The 23,313-nt window shown below is 43.6% G+C and overlaps 2 protein-coding genes and 1 pseudogene across 6 annotated transcripts in view; 1 reads left to right on the top strand and 2 right to left on the bottom strand.

The window, feature by feature from the left end:
• Positions 1–1,904: 1,904 nt before the first annotated feature.
• Positions 1,905–9,937, bottom strand: LSM8 (LSM8 homolog, U6 small nuclear RNA associated). The gene is made up of 4 exons (XM_066634262.1): positions 9,783–9,937; positions 7,082–7,122; positions 5,042–5,169; positions 1,905–2,151 (listed from the first exon to the last, which is right to left on the bottom strand). The coding sequence occupies exons 1-4, from the start codon at positions 9,811–9,813 to the stop codon at positions 2,061–2,063; spliced, it is 291 nt and encodes a 96-aa protein (XP_066490359.1). The 5' UTR covers positions 9,814–9,937; the 3' UTR covers positions 1,905–2,060.
• A 61-nt stretch (positions 9,938–9,998) lies between these two features.
• The window catches only part of LOC136657068 (zinc finger protein 420-like), a 657,687-nt pseudogene continuing 644,372 nt past the window's right edge, over positions 9,999–23,313 (top strand).
• The window catches only part of LOC136657253 (ankyrin repeat domain-containing protein 26-like), a 41,715-nt gene continuing 37,366 nt past the window's right edge, over positions 18,965–23,313 (bottom strand). For 3 of the 5 annotated variants that reach the window (XM_066633980.1, XM_066633981.1, XM_066633983.1), the window contains 2 exons: positions 21,206–21,251; positions 18,965–20,558 (listed from right to left, as the gene is read on the bottom strand). In XM_066633980.1, coding sequence (XP_066490077.1) covers positions 20,410–20,558; positions 21,206–21,251 — 195 coding nt within the window. In that variant the 3' untranslated portion in view covers positions 18,965–20,409. Of the gene's footprint in view, positions 20,559–21,205; positions 21,252–21,603; positions 21,687–22,466; positions 22,525–23,313 lie in introns of those variants that run through there. The other 2 variants (XR_010794749.1, XM_066633982.1) reach the window with 2 other exon arrangements.

The following is a 23,313-nucleotide window of genomic DNA, read 5'->3' as shown; positions in this document are numbered from 1 at the left end:
GGATTCTCATTTCTCCCACATCTCCACCCCCTTGGGTAATGTTGGTGGTAGTTGTGTGGCATTGTGACAGCATCCATGGTGCCCCTTTTACTGAGACTACAATAGTGGGGGTCTTATTGTGCTGGCATAGCTCTTGTTGCACCAAGGATACAATGCCATATCCCAGGGTGTGGAAAGAGCTGAAATATGACAGCAGTACTGTATACTGTACAGACTCAGAAACTCCTAGAAAACCTGAACTGGTTCTGAAACTTATTTCAAACATCTTTTACTCTGTGGGGTAGTGAACATGTTTCTGAATAACTTGATTTTGCAGTATCAAGCATGTTATTAGGGAAAGTGCTTTCAAATGCCTCATTCATTGGTGTTGCGGTATAGCCACAATGCTATTCACACTACCTTTGAGTTAATGGCTGGTTGGATAGTGGGAGGGGGAGAGGGTGGCATCCAGTATCAGTGCTGTGCTTGCTGACATTTGGGACATGTCTGTGATTGGAGGGGATTTGGGATATGGTATATACTGGATTCTCATTTCTCCCACATCTCCACCCCCTTGGGTAATGTTGGTGGTAGTTGTGTGGCATTGTGACAGCATCCATGGTGCCCCTTTTACTGAGACTACAATAGTGGGGGTCTTATTGTGCTGGCATAGCTCTTGTTGCACCAAGGATACAATGCCATATCCCAGGGTGCTCAGGCTGGCATTTCAGAAGTATTGGATTGCATTTTTGGACACAGGTTACACTGTATTCTATGCTCTGCTGCTGGAAAGTGGGCAGAGCAGAGGAAATGGTGGGAGCTGTGATTTTCTGGGGCTTTTATTTTTCATTCTACATTTCACCGCCAGTCAAAGAACACCAACCCCAGTACCAAAGTTCCTGCCCAGGGAGACCAGAACTCAGATGACAGGGTACATAGCATGCAGCTACAGCTTTCTGGCCTCACATCATGCACACTAGAGCATGAGTGCAGGCACATGCACAGAAACAGCGGTGATGGAACTATGGGAAAAGGGCACTTTGTGCAAATAGCCCACTGCACTCCCAACATGTATAACAATACAATTAACACAGGGGAACAAGGACAATGCACCTCACACAGGTATGCAGGGAAGGGAAGGGACTTCCATTCAGGAATGCATTGATGCTGCATATATTTCATGTCCCTATCCCCCACCCCAAATAAAGACTCTTCAAGATTGTCAAATTGCTAGAAATGGTGTTACCTAATCATCTCTTCCTTTTGCAACAGCTACGAGCAGTGAGTGCCTGCTCTCTTGGTGAATGCTAGGTATCCAACCACTGCCGTTGCTGGCCAAACTCTTATATGGAACCTCTTTGTTTTTTCAAAGACAGCAGCACTGCCGCATGGGGCAGAACAATCAGATGTGACAAAGTTCTACTGCAACCTTCATCATGGGTGAGGGAAAGGTGGAGATCTGAGACACTATGCCCTCCCCTCCAAACAGGGCAGTGCAGTATATGCATCCCAATAGCATCACTCTCCTTCATACCAAATATGCATTCCAATCCAGAGAGCAATATTTCTGGTGCTAGGCCTTGCTGTGCTTTGTGGTTCTTGTTGCTCTCTAAAGCCAACTGTTCAACAGGGGAACACAGGACCCTGCCACATGGTCAGTTGTACAGACCATAAGTGAAGCCTGCCATGCGCCTGGCATCAGTGACCAGTGACATCCCAGCTGTTCCTCTGTGGGGTTGCTGTGTCTTCTGTACTAACTTGTAAGGAAATGTGACCAAGACCAGGCCGCCCTAATTCAGTCAGAAATGCTTAAAGACAGAAAAATTGTGTGTTGCTTTAGAAATTCAGAAATCTGTAAAAACAAAAAACTGTTAAGGCAGTATTAGACTGCAGACATCAGATTGTTAAGAACTTCAAGAAGAGACTTCAATAAAACATATATTTTAATTTACATATCAAATGATAACATTCAAAGTGTAGCCTGTCCCAGCTATTACACACAACTTGTAAAAAGTAGCCATGTCATCCTATAAATAGTTCTGTACAGCCAAAGGGTTATGAAGTCCTTGTCTCTATTTTCTTCAATGTACAACCGAATTCAAAGGTTCTGCTCGAATATTTCCCAAGTCAAGTGCTGAGTCTGTCTCTTCATCAATTTCTCCAATTACAGCACTGTAAAAGAAATGATTTTAACTGCTATAGATGAAGTATGTTCAGCTCTAAAACAAACTTGACACAACGGCTCAAGAGTCTTTCAGTTCTAAAATGTTTTGCTCTGCTCACACTAATCTGGAGAAAAGCACTTGGTATAAGCAACTACACATTAAACAAGAACAAATTTGATTATTATTACTTTTTCTTGAGGTAAGTTTGACATATACCTAGCTCTGGGATCGGCAACCTGTGTTTTTAGAGCCGCATGCGGCTCTTTCAGCCATCTGCTCTGGCTCCTGCAGGCTGGGATTTAAAGGGGGAGGGTGGGCGCCTGCTGCTCTGACTCTTGCAGGCTGGGATTTAAAGGGGCAGGACGGGTGGCTGCTGCTTTCCCCTTGGGCGGAGGTGGAGATTGTTTTGTGCTGCGGGGGAGGGAAAGAGGGGCTTGGCCGCTCCTGCCTAGGAAGATGGTGTGCTGGGGCTTCGCCTGCTCCCGTAATGCGCTGTGCGCCCTCTATGTCGTGCATATGGTGAGTGTGGCTGACAGCAGCCTCTTGTAATTAATAAATTATATGTAATACAGTTTTAAATTCAATAAGTAATTTTAAATTAGGCACATGAGATCAATAATACAATATATAATAAATATATAATCTATATATTGATCAATATATAATCAATATAGATGAGTGTTTTTAGCTTATATTTTGTGGTCCTACATTTTTCTTCAATATCCTACATTTTGGGGTGACTTGTCCTCTTTTATTGTTATGACATCTGGTAACCCTGTGTGTGCCTCAGAGTGCCGTCTCAGGGCCCAATCCTATCCAGTTTTCCAGTGTCGGTGCAGCCATTCTAATGGGGCATGCACTGCATCTTGTAGTGGGGAGTCAGTCACAGAGGCCTCCTCAAGGTATGGGAACATTTGTTTCCTTACGTCTGGGCTGCATCAGTGCTGGAAAGTTAGATAGGATTGGGCCCTCAGTCAAGATATATCTATCTTGACAATAAGTATATTGTCTGGTTAGCACAGGAAGGGGAGCTTGCAGCAGATCATAAAGGTAAAAAAAAACTATATATGCAGTGTTATCTTCATTTTAGATGTCAAAAGCATTTTGTGGCTCCCAAGGTTTTCTTTTCTCCGGAAAACGGGTCCAAATGGCTCTTTGAATGTTTAAGGTTGCCGACCCCTGACCTAGCTCAAAAAGTATGGAATTTAGTTTTCATGTCTGATGAATGTACAGGTCAATTGGTGCTAACTATAAAAGACGATGCACAACTTAAGAATTATTTTTATCAAAGTGAAACAAGTTTGTGGTTTTCCCTCACTCCCCCCATATCTTTTACTAAAGTTTTTCTATTTAACTTTTAGGGACACCACTTTTGGGACACCTTCTTTAACAGCTAGGACATATACACTAGAATAATGTTTCATTTGCTTTGTATCCAACTGATCTTTACACAGCTTAGGCTAGAGTGCGTGCCATCTCCCTTTGGAGAATGTACGCACTACCGATTTCAGTGGGACTTACTTCAGGGAAACATATTGAGCAGTGGTTCACAAATTTCTAGCACCAGGACCAATTTTTTTAAAATGACACTGTATGGGACCCACCTAGCTTTACAAGACTTAAAAAAAACACACACAAAAACCCACCAGTTTCACCTTACCAACTGCTCAAGCCTTTTTACTGTGGTGGGGAGGGGGAGCCATTCCCCTTTGGCTGGTCTTTGACAGGAGCTGAGGCATGTTCATGTGCATGTTCATGAGTAAATGCACATATATGGCTCAGTTTTGCTTCCAAAAGGCTAAATATATTTTCCTAGTCAGCTGGGGACGACAACGACTTCCTTCTCAAGTGTTTTTTGGGGGCCTATGTTCACTGGTACTATTGGAACTGTTCTGGTAATGTATTCCTCTTGTCCTGTCCTTCAAAGTTGACTGAGGCATGGTTGCCTGCTCATGAGCAAACAAGCACGTGAAGCTTTGTTTCACTTTCCATAGGGCTCAATATGTTTTCCTTGTCAGCTGTCAGCTTGTCAGTTTCATGACCCACGAAAAATCAGGTTGTTACTCCCAGTCTGAGACTGATGTACAGCAGTGTTTCTCAACACTTGTCCTCCACCGTACCACTTCACATGGTCCACCTATTTGAAGTACCACCAGAAGTAACTGGCGATGACATCATTGCCAGTTACCTCTAGGTTGGGAGGCCAGATGTGATGTGACAAACACCAGTAAGAGGCTCAGGATGGATGGGAAAACTTTTTCAAAAATGGAAAAGCACACTTTGGAGCCTCCTACTAGTGTTTGCTGTGTCACATTCATCATCTTGCTGCCGAGCAGCAGGAGTCCATGGGTCTCGCGAGTACCACCAGACACCATTCAAGTACCACTCCTGGTACCTATTACTGTACCACTGGCTGAGAAACACAAATATAGAGGATTGATGCTTAGGGATTTTGAGAGGCAGTATATCCGGGAAGAAAGCAGAACATATGAGCTGGTTGTCTATGACAGACCAAACATAATTCCTCAAACACAACTCCTAGTGTTTCAAAGGTAGAGTGACTGACGTTCCAACAACATATGACTGTCAGAGCTAAATGGGAGAAGTGAGCAAGTACAAGCCATATTGACACGGGTACAAAGGCTATTGGATGTATTCCTGCTTTTAACATTCCTACATTAGTTGAGCAGTAGTGATATTTCCATAATGTAAGAACAGGGCCTGAGAGTGCATCTAAGGGTAGCAGCAGCAGCATATGGCTAATAAAGACATCACAAGAACCTGGTATCAAGCACTTAGCTTCCAAATAAGCAAGGTAACTTAGGAGAGCTGCTAATGCAATTTTGTGTTACTAAGACTACATTGCCTTAAAAACAGGAAAAAAAAAACATACTTACACATTATCTCCTCTTACAATGTACAATCCTAATACTACTTGTTCCACTCCCTGTGAAGAACTAAACACTCTTTCGTGGCTTTCATCCAAGATCAAGTTGATTGTCTGATCAAAGCCTTTGAGGGTTCCCTAAAAAGCATAAAACATACTGTTTCAAATTCCCAGAATTATCTTGATTCCTTAATATAGCCTAAGTAGCAACCACTTACCAACAATGATACAGCTTTGAAGATTAGGTTTACTTAAGCAGATTATTTTTTACATATATCTTCAGTGAAACTTCTTAAATGATTAGTTATAAACACAATTTATTTACCACTGAGCCTTACAACTTCTCCCCAAAGCAACTTTGCTTGTATGTATATTTCACACAGAACCAGAGGAAACATATGCTACAGGACAGAGAATTAAGATTAGAAAAGGATGCAGTCAATGATGGGCTTGCATTTGAATGGGACAGAAATCTCTAGAATTAATAAATATTCAACCAGCTAAGTGTTCTGCTTCATGTGTATTGAAAGAAAAAACAAAGACATTTCAACTCTTGAACAATTTCCAAGTTCAATAAAAAGTATCTTCAGTAGTAGATTTGCATGTTAATTTCACATGGTTTCTTCTCCTGTAAATTGTGACTAGACATTCAGCCTAATTTCAGTTGCACCTCATACAGAACATATTTACTTGAAATATGTCCTATGAAAGTCAAAATTCATATCCATTCCAAGCTGCTGTGTGTTAATTCAGAAATAAGTCTCACTAAGAGTAATGGGGATATGCTCTCGGGCATTTGCATACACTGGACTGCCGCCTCACCACCGCAGACACTCGGATATAAGTCAACCCCACAGATAAGTCAAGGGCAGGTTTTGAGCCAACAAACATGGAATTTTCTATGACCCTCGGATAAGTCGGGGGTTAAACTTAGGGGGGTGTCTGACTATAGTTTTGACTGATTTTACTTGAGGCCAGATCCTGAAAAATAACCCACCACTAATTGTTACCTAAGAACTGTAGTCTCTAATTTATTAAAAACATAGTAAAACATCATAAGATACATTTTTATTCTTTTTAAATTCTGGTCTTCACCACCTTTTTGTAAACGTGATCAGAGTAAGTGCACTGTAAACAACATACCAGTAAAACAGTGGTCCCAACCTGATATTCATGTACTCCCAGGGAAACTCAACAGGACCTTTAGGGGTACTTGAAAAAGAATGGAATAATGGCAGAAAAAGGCAGGCCGTGCTTCGGAATGCCTTGCAAGGACCAACAAGGCAGGAAGCAAGGTAGCTAGTTGGCTGTGAAAGCCCCACCAAAAGCTAGCTTTTGGTCATCAATTCATCTATGAACCAGTGATTGAAAACCAGCACTGTAAAAAAGCTGAAACATAGTATGGAAAGTGATCAATCACCCAGAATTTCTCAGCACACTTCTGGTGCAAAACAGTGCAAAGGTAGAGTTCTCTGTTCTTCAAACAGATAAAAAGAGAAAACACTGTGATAAATACATGAAGTCTGGACTGTCACATGGAGGAGATGAGGGCTCGTATTATTGATTACAAACATTTTGCTAATAGCAGGGGTACAATTTTTGGAAATGGGCTGCCAAGGGATATGCAAGTGAAAAAGGTTGGGAACTACTGCAGGAGAAACATGAATCAAAACCATCTTCAAGGTGTCTGGCGTGTTAATCCAGAAGCTCTACATACAACATACCCATAACACATAACTGAGAGTGTGCAATTCAATTCACAGCAGAGAGATGCCGCTGCATATATTTGCAACCCTTGCAAGTTTTAAGAAGTATTAGTTGGAGAGATCTGATGTTATGTATACATTCACAGCTACCTGATGAAGTTGAACCCTATGAATTTTTTTTCAGAACCTCCATTGCTCAAGGACTCAATCCCATTAAAAAACAGGCTTAATAGGAAATACGTGCAATTTCCACTGATTTCAACATAAAATATCTAACAATTACATCCAAGTGTGCTCCAGGACAAACAATCGATAAAAGGATTTTATAATTAAGAGAAACTAACCACAATCATTCGACCATCTGAAGTAATTACTGCAACGGTACCTGGGACTCAAGTTAAAGAAGACTTAAAATAAGATGTATTAAGAAGACAGCCAAGTCCAATCCTGTGTATATTTTCTTAGAAGTAAATTCCACAATCTGGTGACATTCACTCCTCAGTAACACTGTATAGAACTGCAGTCTATCGGTTTGTTCTAGATCTGCCTTATAGTTCTTTTTAAGAAGCTGTGCATAAGGCATAGCAAGGAGTATATGTACCTTCTAGGATAGCCAAGACTCATAGAACATGAAACAGGGTGATGAAATCAACATCTTGTGATCTCAGTTGCCACTTAAAAATCCCAAGTTTTTAGTCTTTAGTTATGTGTAGCACAAAAACGTGTGATGAAATCTCCAAATACAGAGAAGCTAAAAATAATTTGAAATGATAAGGGAAAGTGGTTTCAGGCAAAATGAACAGCAAAACATCGCTGCATGCTTACTTAGGAGTAAGCTCCACTGAATACAGTGAGTCTTGCTTTTGAGTAAATATGCATAGGATTAAACAGTTAATCTACTTCTGCATTATGGGGAAGGCTAAACATTGACCTTTCTTACCACAGACTGAGAACAAGTTTTTCAAAATAGTGTATCCACTTTGCCTTTTAGACAAAAGTCTAGCCCAGCTATTTTCAACCACTGTACTGTGGCACACTAGTGTTCTGCAGATGGTCCGCAGATATGCCATGGGATTTTGGAGAGGGTCATTTATTAGTAGGGCAATTAGGGGATTTGAGCTCCCTACCAGCAGCATGGTGTGCTTTGTCAATGGTAAAAAAATCGACGGTGTGCCTTGACAACTTTAGTACCTTGTCAGTGAGATGAAAAAGGTTGAAAATCACTAGTTAGCACCTTTAGCATGGTTTGCTAATGTATTTTATTATCAAATTAAGGTCTCCCAGATACAAAAGTCTAATACTGTGATTTAAAGCACAGACTATACATACAACTGCATGTAGGGAAACAGGAGCTCTGGCTAAGGTCTCCCAGCCATACTGCTCCTTCTGACTAGAACCTGGCAATTTCATGCAAGATATTCCAGGTCAACCTGTTTTTTTTAATTAATTAATATTCTAATTATGATTAATTAATTAATCTATTATCTCAATAAAGGCGGTTTACATAGGCAGGCTAAACTCTTTTTCAATGGGATTTTTAGAAGTATCAGTTCACAAGACAAGCTCATACAACCTCCAAGCATTACCCTTTATAGTGCTTTAGTCTTCCTGGCTGCAGGCTCTTGCACTTCTACCCAGCCCATTTATCCTAACTTCCCCCACGCATCAAACCCCACCCAAGGGGCGTTCATGGAAGTGCTGCATCCCTCACAATAAAAGAGAATGCAAGGAAATCCTTTAATTTTTCACATATTTATACTGCTTTTCCTCCAAGAAGATCAAGGTGGTGTACATGGTTCCTCCCCTCCTTTTGTCCTCACAACAACCCTGTGAGGTCAGCTGAGAGAGAGAGAGAGAGTGACCAGCCCAATCACCAAGGAGGCTTTGTGGGGATTTGAACCTGGATCTTCCAGGTCGCAGTCCAACTCCAGAACTACTATACAATCCTGGCTGCCATTTCCGAGCAATGAAGTGCACAAAGAATAACTCAACTGCACTATTAGGTAGCATTTGAAGGTTCGACATTAATTTTTTTATTTGCCACATTTCAATGCCACACTTCCTCCAAGGAGCTCAGGGTGGTGTGGATTAATGTTTCTCAACATTTGCCCTCTGCTGTACCACTTGGCATGGTCCAACTATTGGAACTGCCACTGGAAGTAACTGGTGATGGCATCACTGCCAGTCACTTCCAGGTTGGGAGGCCAGATGCGGCAAGGAAAAGCACCAGTAAGAGGCACAGGGTAGATGGAAGAGCCCTTCTGAACACAGAAAAACATGCTTTGAAGCTCTGCCCACCAAGCCAAGCCTCCTGACTGCTCTCTGTCACATTGTGTTGATGAGTGGCAGAGGTCCAGGGGCCCTGTGTGTACCACCAGGCACCACCTCAAGTACCACTGGTAGTACCCACACCACTGGTTGAGAAACGCTGGTGTAGAAGAGGAGCAGCAGACCCCCAGCCCCAGGAAGAACCGCCCTAGGCTGCCATCCTATGCACACTTACCAGGGAGTAAGCCCCAGTAACTCTGACATACTTCTGAGTAGACATGCATAGGGATGCGCTCTAAGACTGCCATCCTATGCACACTTACCAGGGAGTAAGCCCCACTGACTCTAATGGGACTTGCTTCTGAGTAGACATGCATAGGAATGCCACACTTGCCCTGCTTGCATAGGAATGCCCTGGTAAGTGTGCATTGGATGGGCTCTCAGGCTGCCGTCCAATGCACACTTACCAGGGAGTAAGCCCCACGAACTCTAATGGGACTTACTTCCGAGTAGACAGACACAGAACTGGGCTCTCAGGCTTCCATCCTATGCACACTTCCCTGGGAGTAAGCCCCACTGACCTAACGGGGTTTACTTCTGAGTAGCACCGCGCCTGCTCTGCGTGTCTACTCGGGAGCAGGCCCATCCAGTCAGCGGGCCTCCTCCCAGGCGAGGCCGCGGCGCAGAGCCGCTCCGGGCGTCTGGCTCAGGCGGGCCTCCCTCGCGACCCTGCGCGCGTCTCCCCACAGGAAGCCGCGGGGGCTGCGGGAAGGATACGGTTGATGTAGTTCTCCAGGGCGGAGGTCATCGCGGCGACGCTCGGGCTTCGCTCGAAGTGCGGCTCGCGGGGCGGGACTTCCGGCGTTCAAACGCACAGGAACGCGGGCCCTCGCCTTGCCGCGGGGAAACCGCCACATCCGGGCATCCGGCGGCGACGTCACGGCCGGCGCTGCACGGCGCGTGCGCGGGCAGGGTACTTCCCGTGGGCGGGGCTGCGGCGTGGCCGGTCGCCTCAGGAGGGCGGAGGCGCCGCGGAGGGGCGTAAGTGGGAGCCGCGAGGGCGGCGCGGCTCGGCTCGGTTCTGCAGGGGGCGGGGAAGGGAGGCTCCCAGGGGCGCCTGTGCGCGCGCACGGGGGTACGCGTGTCCGTGTGCGGGCGTGTGCATGTGTACACACGTGCGCGTACACGTGCGCGTACACACGTCTGCATGTGTACACGTGTGCATGTGTGTACATGCGTATGTGTGCACGTGTGTAGACACACACCCACACTTCTGTGTATATCTGTGTGTGTTTGTCCTTGTGTGTGTACACATACATGCACACATCTGTGTATACGTATGTATACACACACATAAACACAGATATACATAGATGTGTGTACATGTAAGTGTGTGTATATTGTATTGGCAACTGCTGCTTCCCGTGTTGTGCCGACGCCGTATGGCGAAGTTGGAGTGTCCTCTCCAGTGCGCGAAGCCTGGGTAAAGAAGGTATGGAGGATAGGCTGTTACCCATGCAGCAAATCCCCCCCCTCCATGTCGCTGAAATGGTCCAATGGAAAGGCAGAAGCCAATACGGTTGGTTCCAGCGGCGTCGCAGGAGTTGCCAGAACGTGACTGTGTTCAGCCATGAACTGCCTAAGGGACTCCGGCTCCTGATTTTGCCTCGAGGTTGACTCCTGAAGCCTTTTCCAGAACTGGATGTAGCCACAAGGCAGTTCTGTGTATGTATACACAGACACATACATATAGATATGCACAGAGGTGTAGGTGTCTACATACATAGATATGTATACACACATGTATATCTGTGTGTGTGTACATATACATAGGTACACACAAATGTATCTATATCTGTGTGTGTGTGTGTATACGTATACATAGATACACACAAAAACATACATTTATTTGTCACATTTTTATACTACCCTTCCTCCCCTCCTTTTGTCCCCACAACAACCCTGTGAGGTTGGTGAGGCCTAGAGAAAATGACTGGCCCAAGGTCCCCCAGGAAGCTTCATAGCTGAGGGGGATTTGAACCTGGGTCTTCCAGGTCTAAGTCCATTTCCCAAACCACTACACCAGCCTGGCTCTGCATATTGGTATTTATATAGATTTAGATACACAAAAACACATAACACATAGATGTTTTATTCTGGATGCCGTTCAGTGGGAATAAGCTCCATGTTCTCTCTGCCCACCATCCTTCCTACATTGCATCCTGCTTTCTAATTGCCTTTGTGGATCTGCATTTTTCTCATCTAGGCAAAAATAGACCCAGTCACCACTGTGCAAATGGGATGTTTGTTAATTGAACCTCTTGCCACAGTGGAAAGGACTAGAGCTGCAGTCCCATACACACTTACCTGGGAGTCAGTCCCAGCGAACTTAATGGGATTTACTTTGAGGAGACATTGATAAGGTTGCACTGGAAGAGTTAAGGGCAGGTACCTGCAGCAGAACATATTGGTTTTGTGTAAAATAAAGATAAAACTGAAAATTCCTCAGTTCAAAACTCAGACTTTTTTGGGGGGGGGGGGAAGGGAAATACTGATTTCTGTAGATATCCTGCCAAGACTGCTATAAGGAGCTTCCCTTTGACAAATGTTTTCAATGCAGGAAAGTGAGAAGAGTGTTTCAAAGTGGCTCCTCCCAGCCAAGATTTCTCTACACTTGGAGATAGTCAAATCTCGCCATTATTAGTAGCCATTGAAACATTTCTCCAGGGGGGGTAGTATATTTTCCACATTTGTCCAAGCTCCTTTTAAGGTCAAGGCTAGCAATTAGTGGAAAAGGAATTCAAACTAGGATGTCCAATATGAAGCATGTATATATGATTTAAAACCATCTACACTTCCTCTCCCCGACAGGTAGAGAAGCAGATCCAAACCACCATGTCATTGTGGAGAAGTAGAATGGCTGCTGTTTGTCCAGACAAGGTAAGGGAGATGAGTAAGGTAAGAGATTGAGGTCCTACACAAATAAAATTTTCCACAGGGGACCTTTCCTATAGGAATTGCTGCCTGATGGGAAAAGAAGACTGTTAGCCTTCCCCATCTTCTTTTTTGCATCCTGCAGGAGCCAAGCAGATTTATCTCACTTGGAGTGAGGAGTAACCTGTTATTAGGAATGGCCTGGAGTGACCAGTTATTAGGGAATCTCTCTTTTGTCTTCCAGATCCCCATTTCATTCTCAGAAGTGGCTGTGTATTTTAGCGCTACAGAGTGGACTCTGCTAGATCAACACCAAAGGCATCTGTATGAAGCAGTAATGATAGACAATTATGAGAATTTGACCTGTGTAGGTAAGGGGATTCCTTTGGTTCTTAATTGATAGATGCCCTAGGGGAGAAGCTCTGCTGTGTTGGATGTTGTCAGGGACAGTTGGTGGCTGGGCTGTGTGATCTGGGCATAGCTGCTGCTACACCTGGTGATCCCACACCCTCCTCTTCTGGGCTAGCACAAGTCTGGTTTCTCTTGATGGGGAGGGTCCCCAACCTGGAATTCTTTGCCATTAATTGACTGGAAGACTTTGAACATTATCCTGTGGCTGCCGTATGGAGGAGGTAGGCTAGTCTTCGGAGACAGTTCTGCCTGCATTTGGGCTTGCCTTTGGAGTGCTAGGACAGGCAGGCAAAACATCCTAAGTTTTCTTGCATAAATTGTGAAGTCACACTGTGAACTCAGTTGGGAGACTGGCAGGGGATAAATGTCTCAAAGTACAGCTGGTACTTATTTATGTATAATATGCAGGGATGCAGGAATGAAAATTTCTTTCCTGGTGGAAGAAGTTGGGGTACAGAGTCCAGAAAAAGGCAAAGTGGGTGTGTGTTCACTATGAACTTTTATAAACCTATCAAAACAACAGGTGAGCAGGGGATGCTAACAGAAGACAGATTCAGCCTTGGAGTCTGCAGGTGACAGGGCAGAGGTTATTCACTTCTGGAGGAGATCCCATTTGGGAAGAGCAGTTCATCCTTGTTTAGATGGGTTTCCTCTCTGTCTTGCCAGAGCTTCTCCTCACTAGGCCTCATGCCCGCTTAAGGCTAATTAGTTTCCCTTGTTAAACTCACAAGTGCAGCAAGCAAAAGTCAGAGCCAAGTCACAGATTCCAGGTAAGTCAGTCAAATCAGTCCGAGTATCTAGGCCAGAGTCAATAAGCCAAGACACAGTCCGAGGTCAGATTCCATGTAAGCCAGTCCAGTCAGTCAGCGTTGCCGAGGCAAAGTACAGCATCAGTTTCCAACCTGTACTCCTTCTACAACCCACACCCCCTAGTTCCTCCAGGTGCTGTTTATATACTTCTAGGTTCACTTTAGCCTTTAGTGGCTGTAGCTGTGCAGCACACTTCCAGCTACCACCTGGGCTTTAATAATAATAATAATAATAATAATAATAATAATAATAATAATAATAATAAACTTTATTTATATCCCGCCCTTCTCCCTAAAAGGGACCCAGAGCGGCTAACAACATATAAAAACACATTTAAAATATAAATTAAAACAAATAGCAGATAAAAAACATTAAAAACACATTAACAGCGACCTTAAAAAACAGTAATCAGATTAAAAGACAGAATAAAAAGAGTACAAAAGAGCAAGTTACAGAGGAATCAGACCTGTAAAAACTACAAAAAGTGTAAAAAATGTTAAAAAGGCCAAAGAATCAGAAGGCTTGTGTAAACAGCAGTGTCTTCAGGCCTTGCCAGAAACTCTCAAGAGAGGGAGCCATTCTCAAGTCAAGGGGAAGGGAGTTCCATAATGTTGGTGCCACTATCGAGAAGGCCCTATTTCTTGCAGCCGCCCCCCGGACCTCCTTGGGTGGCGGCACTTGTAAAAAGGCCTTCTCTGATGACCTGAGAGGGTGAGCCGGATTGTACGGGAGTAGGCGGTCTCTAAGATATCCTGGCCCAGAGCAGTATAGGGCTTTAAAAGTCAAAACCAGCACCTTGAATTGGGCCCAGAAACGAATGGGCAGCCAATGTAGCCCCCGGAGAAGCGTACTGACAGAGTCAAACCGCCTAGCTCCAGTGACCACACGGGCTGCCGCATTCTGCACTAGTTGCAGTTTCCGAACCGTCTTCAGGGGCAGCCCCACATAGAGCGCGTTACAATAATCTAACCTCGATGTCACCGTGGCATGGATCACCGTGGCCAGGTCTGCACGATCCAAGTACGGCCGCAGCTGGCGCACCAGCCGAAGCTGAGCGAAGGCCCCCCTAGCCACAGCCGCCACCTGGGAATCCAGGAGCAGCTGCGAGTCCAGGAGGACCCCCAAGCTGCGAACCTGCTCCTTCAGAGGGAGTGCAACCCCATTCAGAGCAAGCCGATAATCCAGCACCTGCATCGAGGATTTCCAAATCAGGAGAGCCTCTGTCTTATCCGGATTTAATTTCAGCTTGTTAGCCCCCATCCAGATCCTTACTGCTTCCAAACAGCGCTCCAGGCCCTCAACCGCCACCCTGGAATCTGGAGGAAAGGAGAGATAGAGCTGGGTGTCATCAGCATATTGATGGCACCTCACTCCAAACCCCCGGATGACCTCTTTAACCCTGCATTTACTTAGAGCAGGGATGCCCAAACCCCGGCCCTGGGGCCACTTGCGGCCCTCGAGGCCTCTCAATGCAGCCCTCAGGGAGCCCCCAGTCTCCAATGAGCCTCTGGCCCTCCGGAGATTTGTTGGAGCCCACACTGGCCCGACGCAACTGCTCTCAGCGTGAGGGCGACTGTTTGACCTCTCGCATGAGCTGTGGGATGAGGGCTTCCTCCACTGCTTGCTGTTTCACGCCTGTGATGCAGTAGCGGCAGCAAAGGAAAGGCCAGCCTTGCTTTGTGCAAGGCCTTTTGTAGGCCTTGAACTATTGCAAGACCTTCATTCATTCATATAAGTTCATCTTTAATATATTCATTTATGTAAACTTATGTAAATTTATTCAAATTTAAATGTAAATTAATTCTTTTTTCCCCCAGCCCCCCTGACACACTGTCAGAGAGACAATGTGGCCCTCCTGCCAAAAACTTTGGACACCCCTGACTTAGAGCAAGGGGTACTGTAGACACCACACCCTATCTCCTCGGTGATATCTTCCGCGATTTCGCTACACTCTCCCCCTGAAGGAACCGCTGTGCAGTCTGGTGTGCTCCTGGATGTCTAGCTTTACTGGGTGACATATGTAGCCTGGGACAGCTTTGGCTGTTTTGTCAGTTGCAACCCTTCCTGGAGAAGATCTTAGTAGAAAACAGCTTCCTCTTTTCCTTACACCTCAAATTTCTTGTTCTTAACTAGAGGCATTCTTTCTCCTTGCTTTGTTCTTTTACTATTTTTCTTGATCTCTAGTTCTGTCTTTCTGAGATTCTTTTGCTGCTGCTCAAGAAATGTGCAGTTGGACCTTGGTATCGACAGGGGATCGGTTTACAGATCCCCCGTGGGCACTGAAACCCACAGATAAGCGAATCCATAAGTCCACATGACCTCTGGTCACATCCGGGAGCTTAGGTCCAGACTTCCCCTGCGGGTCTAGAACCCGCAGTAAGCTAAATCTTTGTAAGCTACGTTGTATTAATGTAAAATGTACTATAAACATAGCTATCTGCAATTACAGGCTGTGGGTTTTCTTGGACCCAATTCTAGTCAGTGTGGAAAAAAAAATTGTTGATGACCTCCCCAACTAACTGGAATTTCTTCCTTTGGTCTCTGATGGTCTTTCTCTTCTTATTTCAGCCACGTTGGTGTGGAATCGGGTTGGAAGAGAGAGGCAGCAGACTTGTTCCTCACAGCAAGGAACCTGCACAGAGGAGAAACCCTACATATGCCAGGAGTGTGGAAAGAGCTTCAGTAAAAGAGGCCACCTAGCATGCCATCAGAGAACCCACACAGGCGAGAAACCGTATAAATGTCATGAGTGTGGGAAAAGCTTCTGTCAGAGCAGCCATCTAACATGCCATCAGAAGATTCACAGTGGGGAGAAACCTTATATATGTCATGAATGTGGAAAGTGCTTCAGTCAAAGGAGCTATCTGATATGCCATCAGAGAACACATACAGGGGAGAAACCTTATACATGCCATGAGTGTGGGAAAAGCTTCACACGGAATGCTGAACTTACAAGGCATCAGAGAATCCACACACGGGACAAACCCCATACGTGCTATGAGTCTGGAAAGAGCTTCAGTCGGATTGGTGATCTTGCAAGCTGTCAGAGAATCCGCATAGGGGAGAAATTCTATATATGCCAAGAGTGTGGAAAGAGCTTCCGTCAGAGTTCTGATCTTATAAGGCATCAGAGGATCCACACAGGGGAGAAACCCTATACATGCCATGAGTGTGGAAAGAGCTTCAGTTGCAGTGGTGTACTTGCGACCCATCAGAGGATCCACACTGGGGAAAAACCTTATACGTGCCAGGAGTGTGGAAGGAGCTTCCGTCGGACTAGTGAACTTACAAGCCATCAGAGAACTCACACAGGGGAGAAACCTTATATGTGTCATGAATGTGGAAAGAGCTTCAGTAAAAGGAGCAATCTAACATGCCATCAGAGGACACACACAGGGGAGAAACCCTATACATGCCAGGAGTGTGAAAAGACCTTTTGTCGGCGTGGTGAACTTACAAGGCATCTAAGGGGCCATAATTAGAAAAGTTACTGCCTGGATTGGTTTCCCTTGAATGCTTTTTTAATGTGTTGAGCGCACTTCTCCAGTCACCCATCGCAATTCGGACACCTGATTAATTCTGCCTCTCAACTTAGTGGAAGTCAGATTAGTTGTGTTTACTAGGCCAATGTGACGTTTGGTTATTTAGTGTATCTTATAGAGAAAAACATGCATGTCGGAGTTATACCATCCCCCAACAAAGAACCACTTTGGCTATTGCAGCCATTAACCCCCCTCCCTTAAGAAAATCCACCTCCCTTCTCTCCCAAAATGCATCAGAACTCTCATGCTCAAATTGCTCAGTATTGGGGAGATTGTTTCAAGTGTATAAGACTAGCCTTCCTCAAGGGAGCATGTCCAATCTGTGTAGGTCTTATGCAGCCACAAGGTTGTCCAAGGAACCACTGCCAACTGCTCTGCCAGAGGAGAAAGGTCATTCTCTCCTAAATTGCAGGAACCTAACTCTTGTTTATGTATATCAATTAGCCTATATTAACATTGGTTTCATTAAAAGTAGTTTCGCTTGAAATTTCAGTTTCCAAGAACATTATGAACAACTGTAACCAAGGACTTGCTGTATACATGATTTTAACCTTACCCACCAGGTCTGGAATGTCAGCCTTGAATACGAAGCTGGTTGTATCACGCTGAGCAAATGGTGTGGCATTGCTTAGATAAAGGGCTAGTAATTCAGTCCAACTATTCTCCCTTCAGTATCGGGATTATCACAAGATGACTCTGCTGTTTCCCCTTCCCACTTCTTCAGTGTAAAAAGTCAAGGAACTTAGAAACGATCGTTATAGACCCCAATGGTTTGCAGAATAATTTAAGAACCTTCTTCAAGATACAGTGTTTGTTTACTCAGACTACCTGCAATTTACTTGTTTATACTATTGACCCCTGTTGATTGCTGCTCATTCACATGGAGTACAGAGCTTCCCCGAACGTTTTAGCGCTGTGACCCACTTTTTGGAATGACAGTCTATTGGAACTGACCCACCTAGCTTTACAATAAAAAAAAGAGGACCTACACCCGAAGGCAACTCTGAATATTTATTCTCCTTTGACTAGGACTCAAACTGACAATTGACTAGACCAGCAAAATCAGCGTGTAGCATAGCTAACATGCCAGAAAAAAAAGGCAAGGGCAGTGCTGAACTCTTACTATACAAACTTTTTATGACTAGGTGTAAGAGAAGTGGCATTGGTTAGTCTCGCCTCTCAAGGGAGGAAAAACAACCCTTGCAGTTTTCAAAAGAAATATAGGTGTGCCCCCATATCTGCAGGGGTTCTGAAACCGCAGATGCAGGTGAGCGTCTGCTCCCCCACCCTCTGCCCCTCTTGCATCCGAAGGGTCCTCTGAGCCTAGCAGAGGCTGCGGATGTCTGCTTGTGCCCTTTGCTGGTCTCAGACAGCCTTACAGACAAAAAAAAAAAGGAAATTTCTGGTTCCTCCATAAAACTAGAAGTAACTTTTTAAAGCCCCTTCGGGGCTTCCCCAGGCTTGCCCAATGCCTTATAAGCAGAGGTTCTCAAACTGGGGCTTTGCAATGCCCCGGACTGAGAAGCTCTGCCCCTGCAACCTTAGGGGGCAGGGCAACCCTGACACCAGTGCCAGAGCTCCTGCAATTGTGCCAGCACTGGGGACATCAGGGCTATTTTTAGACTCACCAAAGCCTGCAGATGCCCTTTGGTGGGTGAAGGAAGCCTGTGGAACCCCTCTGCAAGCCTCCCCACACCTTAGAATTGCTGGAAAATGCTTGCGCAGCCCACTTCTGGTTTTGCAATGAAAACTGGAAGTGCACAAGCATTTTTCAACAATACTAGGTGTGCGGAGGCTTGCCGAGGGTCCTGCAGGCTTCTCCCACCCTGTGGAGAGTATCTGCGGGCTTCAGTGAGTCTAAAGGTAGTCCTGATGTCCTCAGCTCTGGCATGATTGCCACCCCGTCCTCCCCAGCAAGGACTTGGGAACAGCTGCCTTATGAGACATTAAAAATGTCACTTTCAGTTTCACAGAGAAACCGGAAGTTCCATTTTTTTTTTCTTGGAAGGCTTAGTCTGAGCCCAGGAGAGGCCACAGACATTTGTGAGACCCGGAGAGGGTCCCTGTGAACCCAATCTGTGGATAACTGAATCTACGGATATGGGGGCCCCTTGTACCCCCCCCCCCCAGAAAAGACAAAGTATGCAAGTTTTTGAAAAAATAAATAGAAAGGTACCTTTGAATACAGGACAAAGACCATCTGTTTTTATTAAATATAAAATTTAACTATTTTATTAAATAGAAAAGTACATTTGAATATAGGACAGACCTTTTCTATTCCTTCAAATTGAGAGGACATTTGGTCACTGTCATTTAGTATCCACTATGAACAACAACCTGTACATCACCATGTGTAAGGTAATATTGTGAAGTATGTTTTCTTTGAATACTATGCAGACTTGTGAGTAAGGATTTTCTTTGCAGGTTGAGACAATTTTTTTGATCAGAATAATTGGAAGTGGGTATATGGGTTTGCACTGAATTCTGTTCACAGAAATGCAAGAAACTGGGTTATATAATTGAAGCAGACATAGTAGCTGTCTCTCACATTGCTATCTGATGATATCCAACAGCGCCAGTCCAGGAACACAATTAAAAAAGTTGGAGGTAGAAGAATAGTCACCACTAAGTGAGTGTCGTACTTATGGGAATAACTCTTAACATTCCCATCTTATTTAGTTAAAGCCTTAGTGCATTTCATTTTGGATCATTCAAGTACAATTTAAAAACACAAATGATAAGTCTCTTGGCACTACTGCAGGAAGAGCATATCTACTGCATACACTTGAACAGTCAATATTGCTCATTTTATTCCAATAGTGCAGTCCTAACAAAACCACTGATGAAATAGGAATATTGTATTTGTATGTAGTGTAGATCACAGAACAAGGCGAATGTTCTGTCATGACAGAACTTATTAGACAAACTTATTAGACAAACTTAATATGACAAACTTATTAGAAGTACAATAGATATGTTAAATATATCAGTGGATGCTTTGGTTTTAAAGCTACCTTTAACAGGACAAAGACTGAGCTACCTGTAGCAGCTTAACATATAGGCAGTACCTAAACATCTAAAGGCTAGTGTGTGATAGAGAATATGGCTTCCAAACCATATGTAAGAAATACTCTATGGCTATGCAATATTTCTTTAGAGACAAGTGCAATGTGCCTGATAAACGTATAATACAATTCAGACTGGAATTTTCACATTTGATATAGTCAAACCATTTTAAAGTAAACCATTTTAACAGTCACATCTACCGGTATCCCCCGCTTTATGAGTTTGTTTTTTGATGATCCGCTCTTTCAACACATTTCAGTTTTACCCAGAAGTCATTCATTCAGTGCATGCTCTGCTTTCTCAACCTCTCTGCTGATCTAAAGGCTAAAACTGCCCTCCCATGTTGATTTGCATGACATGGTGAGTTGAACTGTTTTAGAGAGAGAGAGAGCATGCACGCCAACTTTACTCTGGGTCTATTCCCATTCCCGAAGGTGTTAAATAATAGTTCATTTGCAGAAATGTTTGTGGAACAGCAGGAATGTGCAAGATAAAAAAGGCATTTTCAATTTGCTTGCTAAAAAAGCATGGGAAACATTTGTAAACTAAAAAAAGACCAGATTCCACTTTTCACCACAGCTCCAGTCCCTAACATGTCAAATGAGCGGGGGACTCCTGTACATGCTCCCATTGGACTTTATTCAAAGCATATAGTTTTTCTTTAAAACATCTAGATACTCTTGTTTTGCCTTGGATACTTGATCCTGATCCATATTTGGGTTTCTTGAAGATCCATCGATTGATCCCACAGGCGAGACTCTAACTGATCCAGCATCAAGTTCAGCAGTAGCTAAAAAAACAAGAAAAGTGTATACTTTGTCTTGCTTTCATAGAAAGCACAGAGCTGATAGTCAACTGAGCACCAAGTGAGCAATTCTCAAATTAGCTTGCTTGTTTGAACAAGTGTAGCAAGTTGAAAGCCAAAAATAGGGCATATTTTGCTCTAGAACAGTGGTTCCCAACTTTTAAGGCACCAGTGGACCACTGAGGCAAAAATTGGAATTGTTGTGTACCACATGCAACCGCCATCCCTCCACCCCCTACACACCAAAAATGATTAAATTAGTAATAATTAAAGAAGATTTATTAGAGATTTATTATTTATAGAGAAGATTTGTGTGTTGCTGATTTTGTTGCCAGCTATGGACATTTCATTCTTTGCCCTCTCTGGTGGTCCGTGGGGAGACCTTTAAATCAGCTACAATAAATGAAAAAAGTAACGTAAAGAAAACAAATGTGATATCACCCCAACCAATTCTCCCTCTATATGCACATGTTAACAACAATTTATTATTGTTATTGTTATCATTTGATTAACACAGCCCTCTGGTAAGGCTTTTAAAAAAAATATCACAAGAGTTTTGGTTTTGTCACAAGAGTTTTAAAATCATTTTCATGTTAGTTACACAATTGCAAGCATGCCCTTAGCTACCATACCTTGCTCTAGTTCCTTGGTGATAGTTTTTTCTAGTTCCACTCGCATCTGAAATTACATTTAGATTATATTGAAATTTTATGAGCTATAAAAGATGCAAACTTATCAATTACAAGCTTTCAATATAATTTCATCTTAATTAATATTTCTTTTTTATTGTGATATTATCTCCCAGTTTTCAGTTAGCCTTGAACAAAATTTAATTCATGATTCTTATGGAGACAAAGATTTGGGCCAAGTTCAGATACAGAGTGAAACCATGGTTTGTGCTAACCATAGTTAACTACTCACACCATAATTTGAGCTTCCAAAACTTACAACAGGCAAACTACTGTATAAACCTTTTTGGCTTCTTTTGTTTGCCACCTTTTCCAGACATAACTTCATACATTCATTCTTGTCTCCATGGTACAATAGCCCCTTGAGGTGGATCAACTACTGTTTTGATGATTAAACATATGGTTTCCAATTGTGATCTGCTGCCTGCAAAACAAACGATGGTCTGTGGGTAAGATTGGGTTTAAGCATTAAAACAAACCACCGTTTTGTGTTACTTCTGAACCTAGCCTTGAACTGTATGATAGCCTTATCAGAAAGTATTTCACCAACTGTACATTTTAACATGCAAAATAGAGAACATTTGAGCATTAATATTTGATATTACTTGTAGAGATCTCTAAGAGAAAGGTAGAATGTTGCTTTTTATATAGGCTCTAAACTGCTTCCTGCGTACTTGGTAGAATTCTGACAAACAGATCATTTCAATTTGAAAACTTTTAGTAGGGTTGCACAGAAAATGGAATTATATTAACTATGAGTTGCTTAAATAAACTGAAGTTAAGAGAAACCAATTAAAATCCTGACTATTAGTGGGAGAGGGCGGTCTTCATTTTGGCTTTTGGTGTTGCTTAGGGACTCTTACTGTCTACTCTAGAAGATATTTCCATAAATCTCTGCTGTTTACAAAGCCCCATAATAATCAGATGAATTCTCAGAAACTCAGATAACTGCAGGATAAGAGGCCAAACTAAAAGCTAAATGAGGTATATAAATGACTACATTTTAATGAATTGCCAAAACAGAAGTTAAAATATATATAAAAATTATGACTTGGTTTATTTACAAGGCTATCCTACCATGTTTGTAGTTTGCATTAGCTTAGCCTTTGAAATGTAATGCATATTTTTTCAACTACATTGTTAAAGGAGAGGTGTATGTCTGCTACAAGGAAACAAACAGCATGAAGCGATTCTGACTACACACCTTGTTAAGTATCTGGTTGCAGAGAAGAGAAGGAAGAAATAGACTTTTGATCAAGGAGCTGAAGAAGTAAAGAACAAGCCATTAAGTGTATAGTTCTTGAAGACAGAAAAGAGAAAGATCAGTTTAAGAACGTGGAAAGAAGGAACCTTAATCTACAGCATGAGAAAATTTCAGAGCTATTATAGCGATGCAAACGTACACATTTCCTGAGGAGGAAGTCCTATTAAACTAAGAGCTCAATCCTAACCCTGTGCTGATAACAGAATCCTAACCTACTTATATGCTGATGGAGCAAGTGCTCTGCTGATGCGCACTGCTGTAAACATGCTGGAAAGCATGTTATGAGAGTGCACCATCTAGGCCCATAAGCAGGAAGGCCTGTGCTCCACAGGTGCCAGTGCAAGCACCCATGCACAATGGAGAAGGTAAGTACCTGTCAAGCAGTGCAGAGGTAGGGAGGAGGAGAATAGGGGGCAGGGTTGGAGATGCCAGCGCATGCTAGATCATATCCCTCTTACTGGGCCTGATCTGCCAACATGGGACAATGCTGACTTGCGCCAGTCATACAGCTGGTGCAGACCTGTGTTGCCCCATTGTGGCTGGTGGTGCTTATCTTGGGGCAACGGGACAAATTTCCCCTTATCCTATGGAGACCTCCAGCAGTTGAAATTCCCCTGCATGATGCAGTGGAAGCCACACTGGTGCCACTGCATTGGCACAGGAGAACTTAAGCTGGATTGAACTGTAAGTTTTCTCATAGTCATGGAATGGGACAAAGCTGGTCATGATGAAAAAGCCCCCAAGTCTGCCATTTGGAACAGTCTTATGCTGGAGTGCAGAATTTATT

Source organism: Tiliqua scincoides, chromosome 7 (assembly GCF_035046505.1).
Source record: "Tiliqua scincoides isolate rTilSci1 chromosome 7, rTilSci1.hap2, whole genome shotgun sequence".
In the NCBI taxonomy this organism is placed as follows: Eukaryota; Metazoa; Chordata; class Lepidosauria; order Squamata; family Scincidae; genus Tiliqua; species Tiliqua scincoides.
The sequence above is the reverse complement of the archived record's forward strand: the minus strand, read 5'-3'. Positions and strand labels throughout refer to the sequence as shown.

Excerpts from the sequence above, each read along its gene's own strand:
- LSM8 (XM_066634262.1), bottom strand. The coding sequence starts at position 9,813 with ATGACCTCCGCCCTGGAGAACTACATCAACC. Across the intron at positions 5,170-7,081 it reads CAGATGGTCGAATGATTGTG|GGAACCCTCAAAGGCTTTGA; the intron begins GTTAGTTTCTCT and ends TATGCTTTTTAG. Across the intron at positions 2,152-5,041 it reads ATTGTAAGAGGAGATAATGT|TGCTGTAATTGGAGAAATTG; the intron begins GTAAGTATGTTT and ends TTTCTTTTACAG.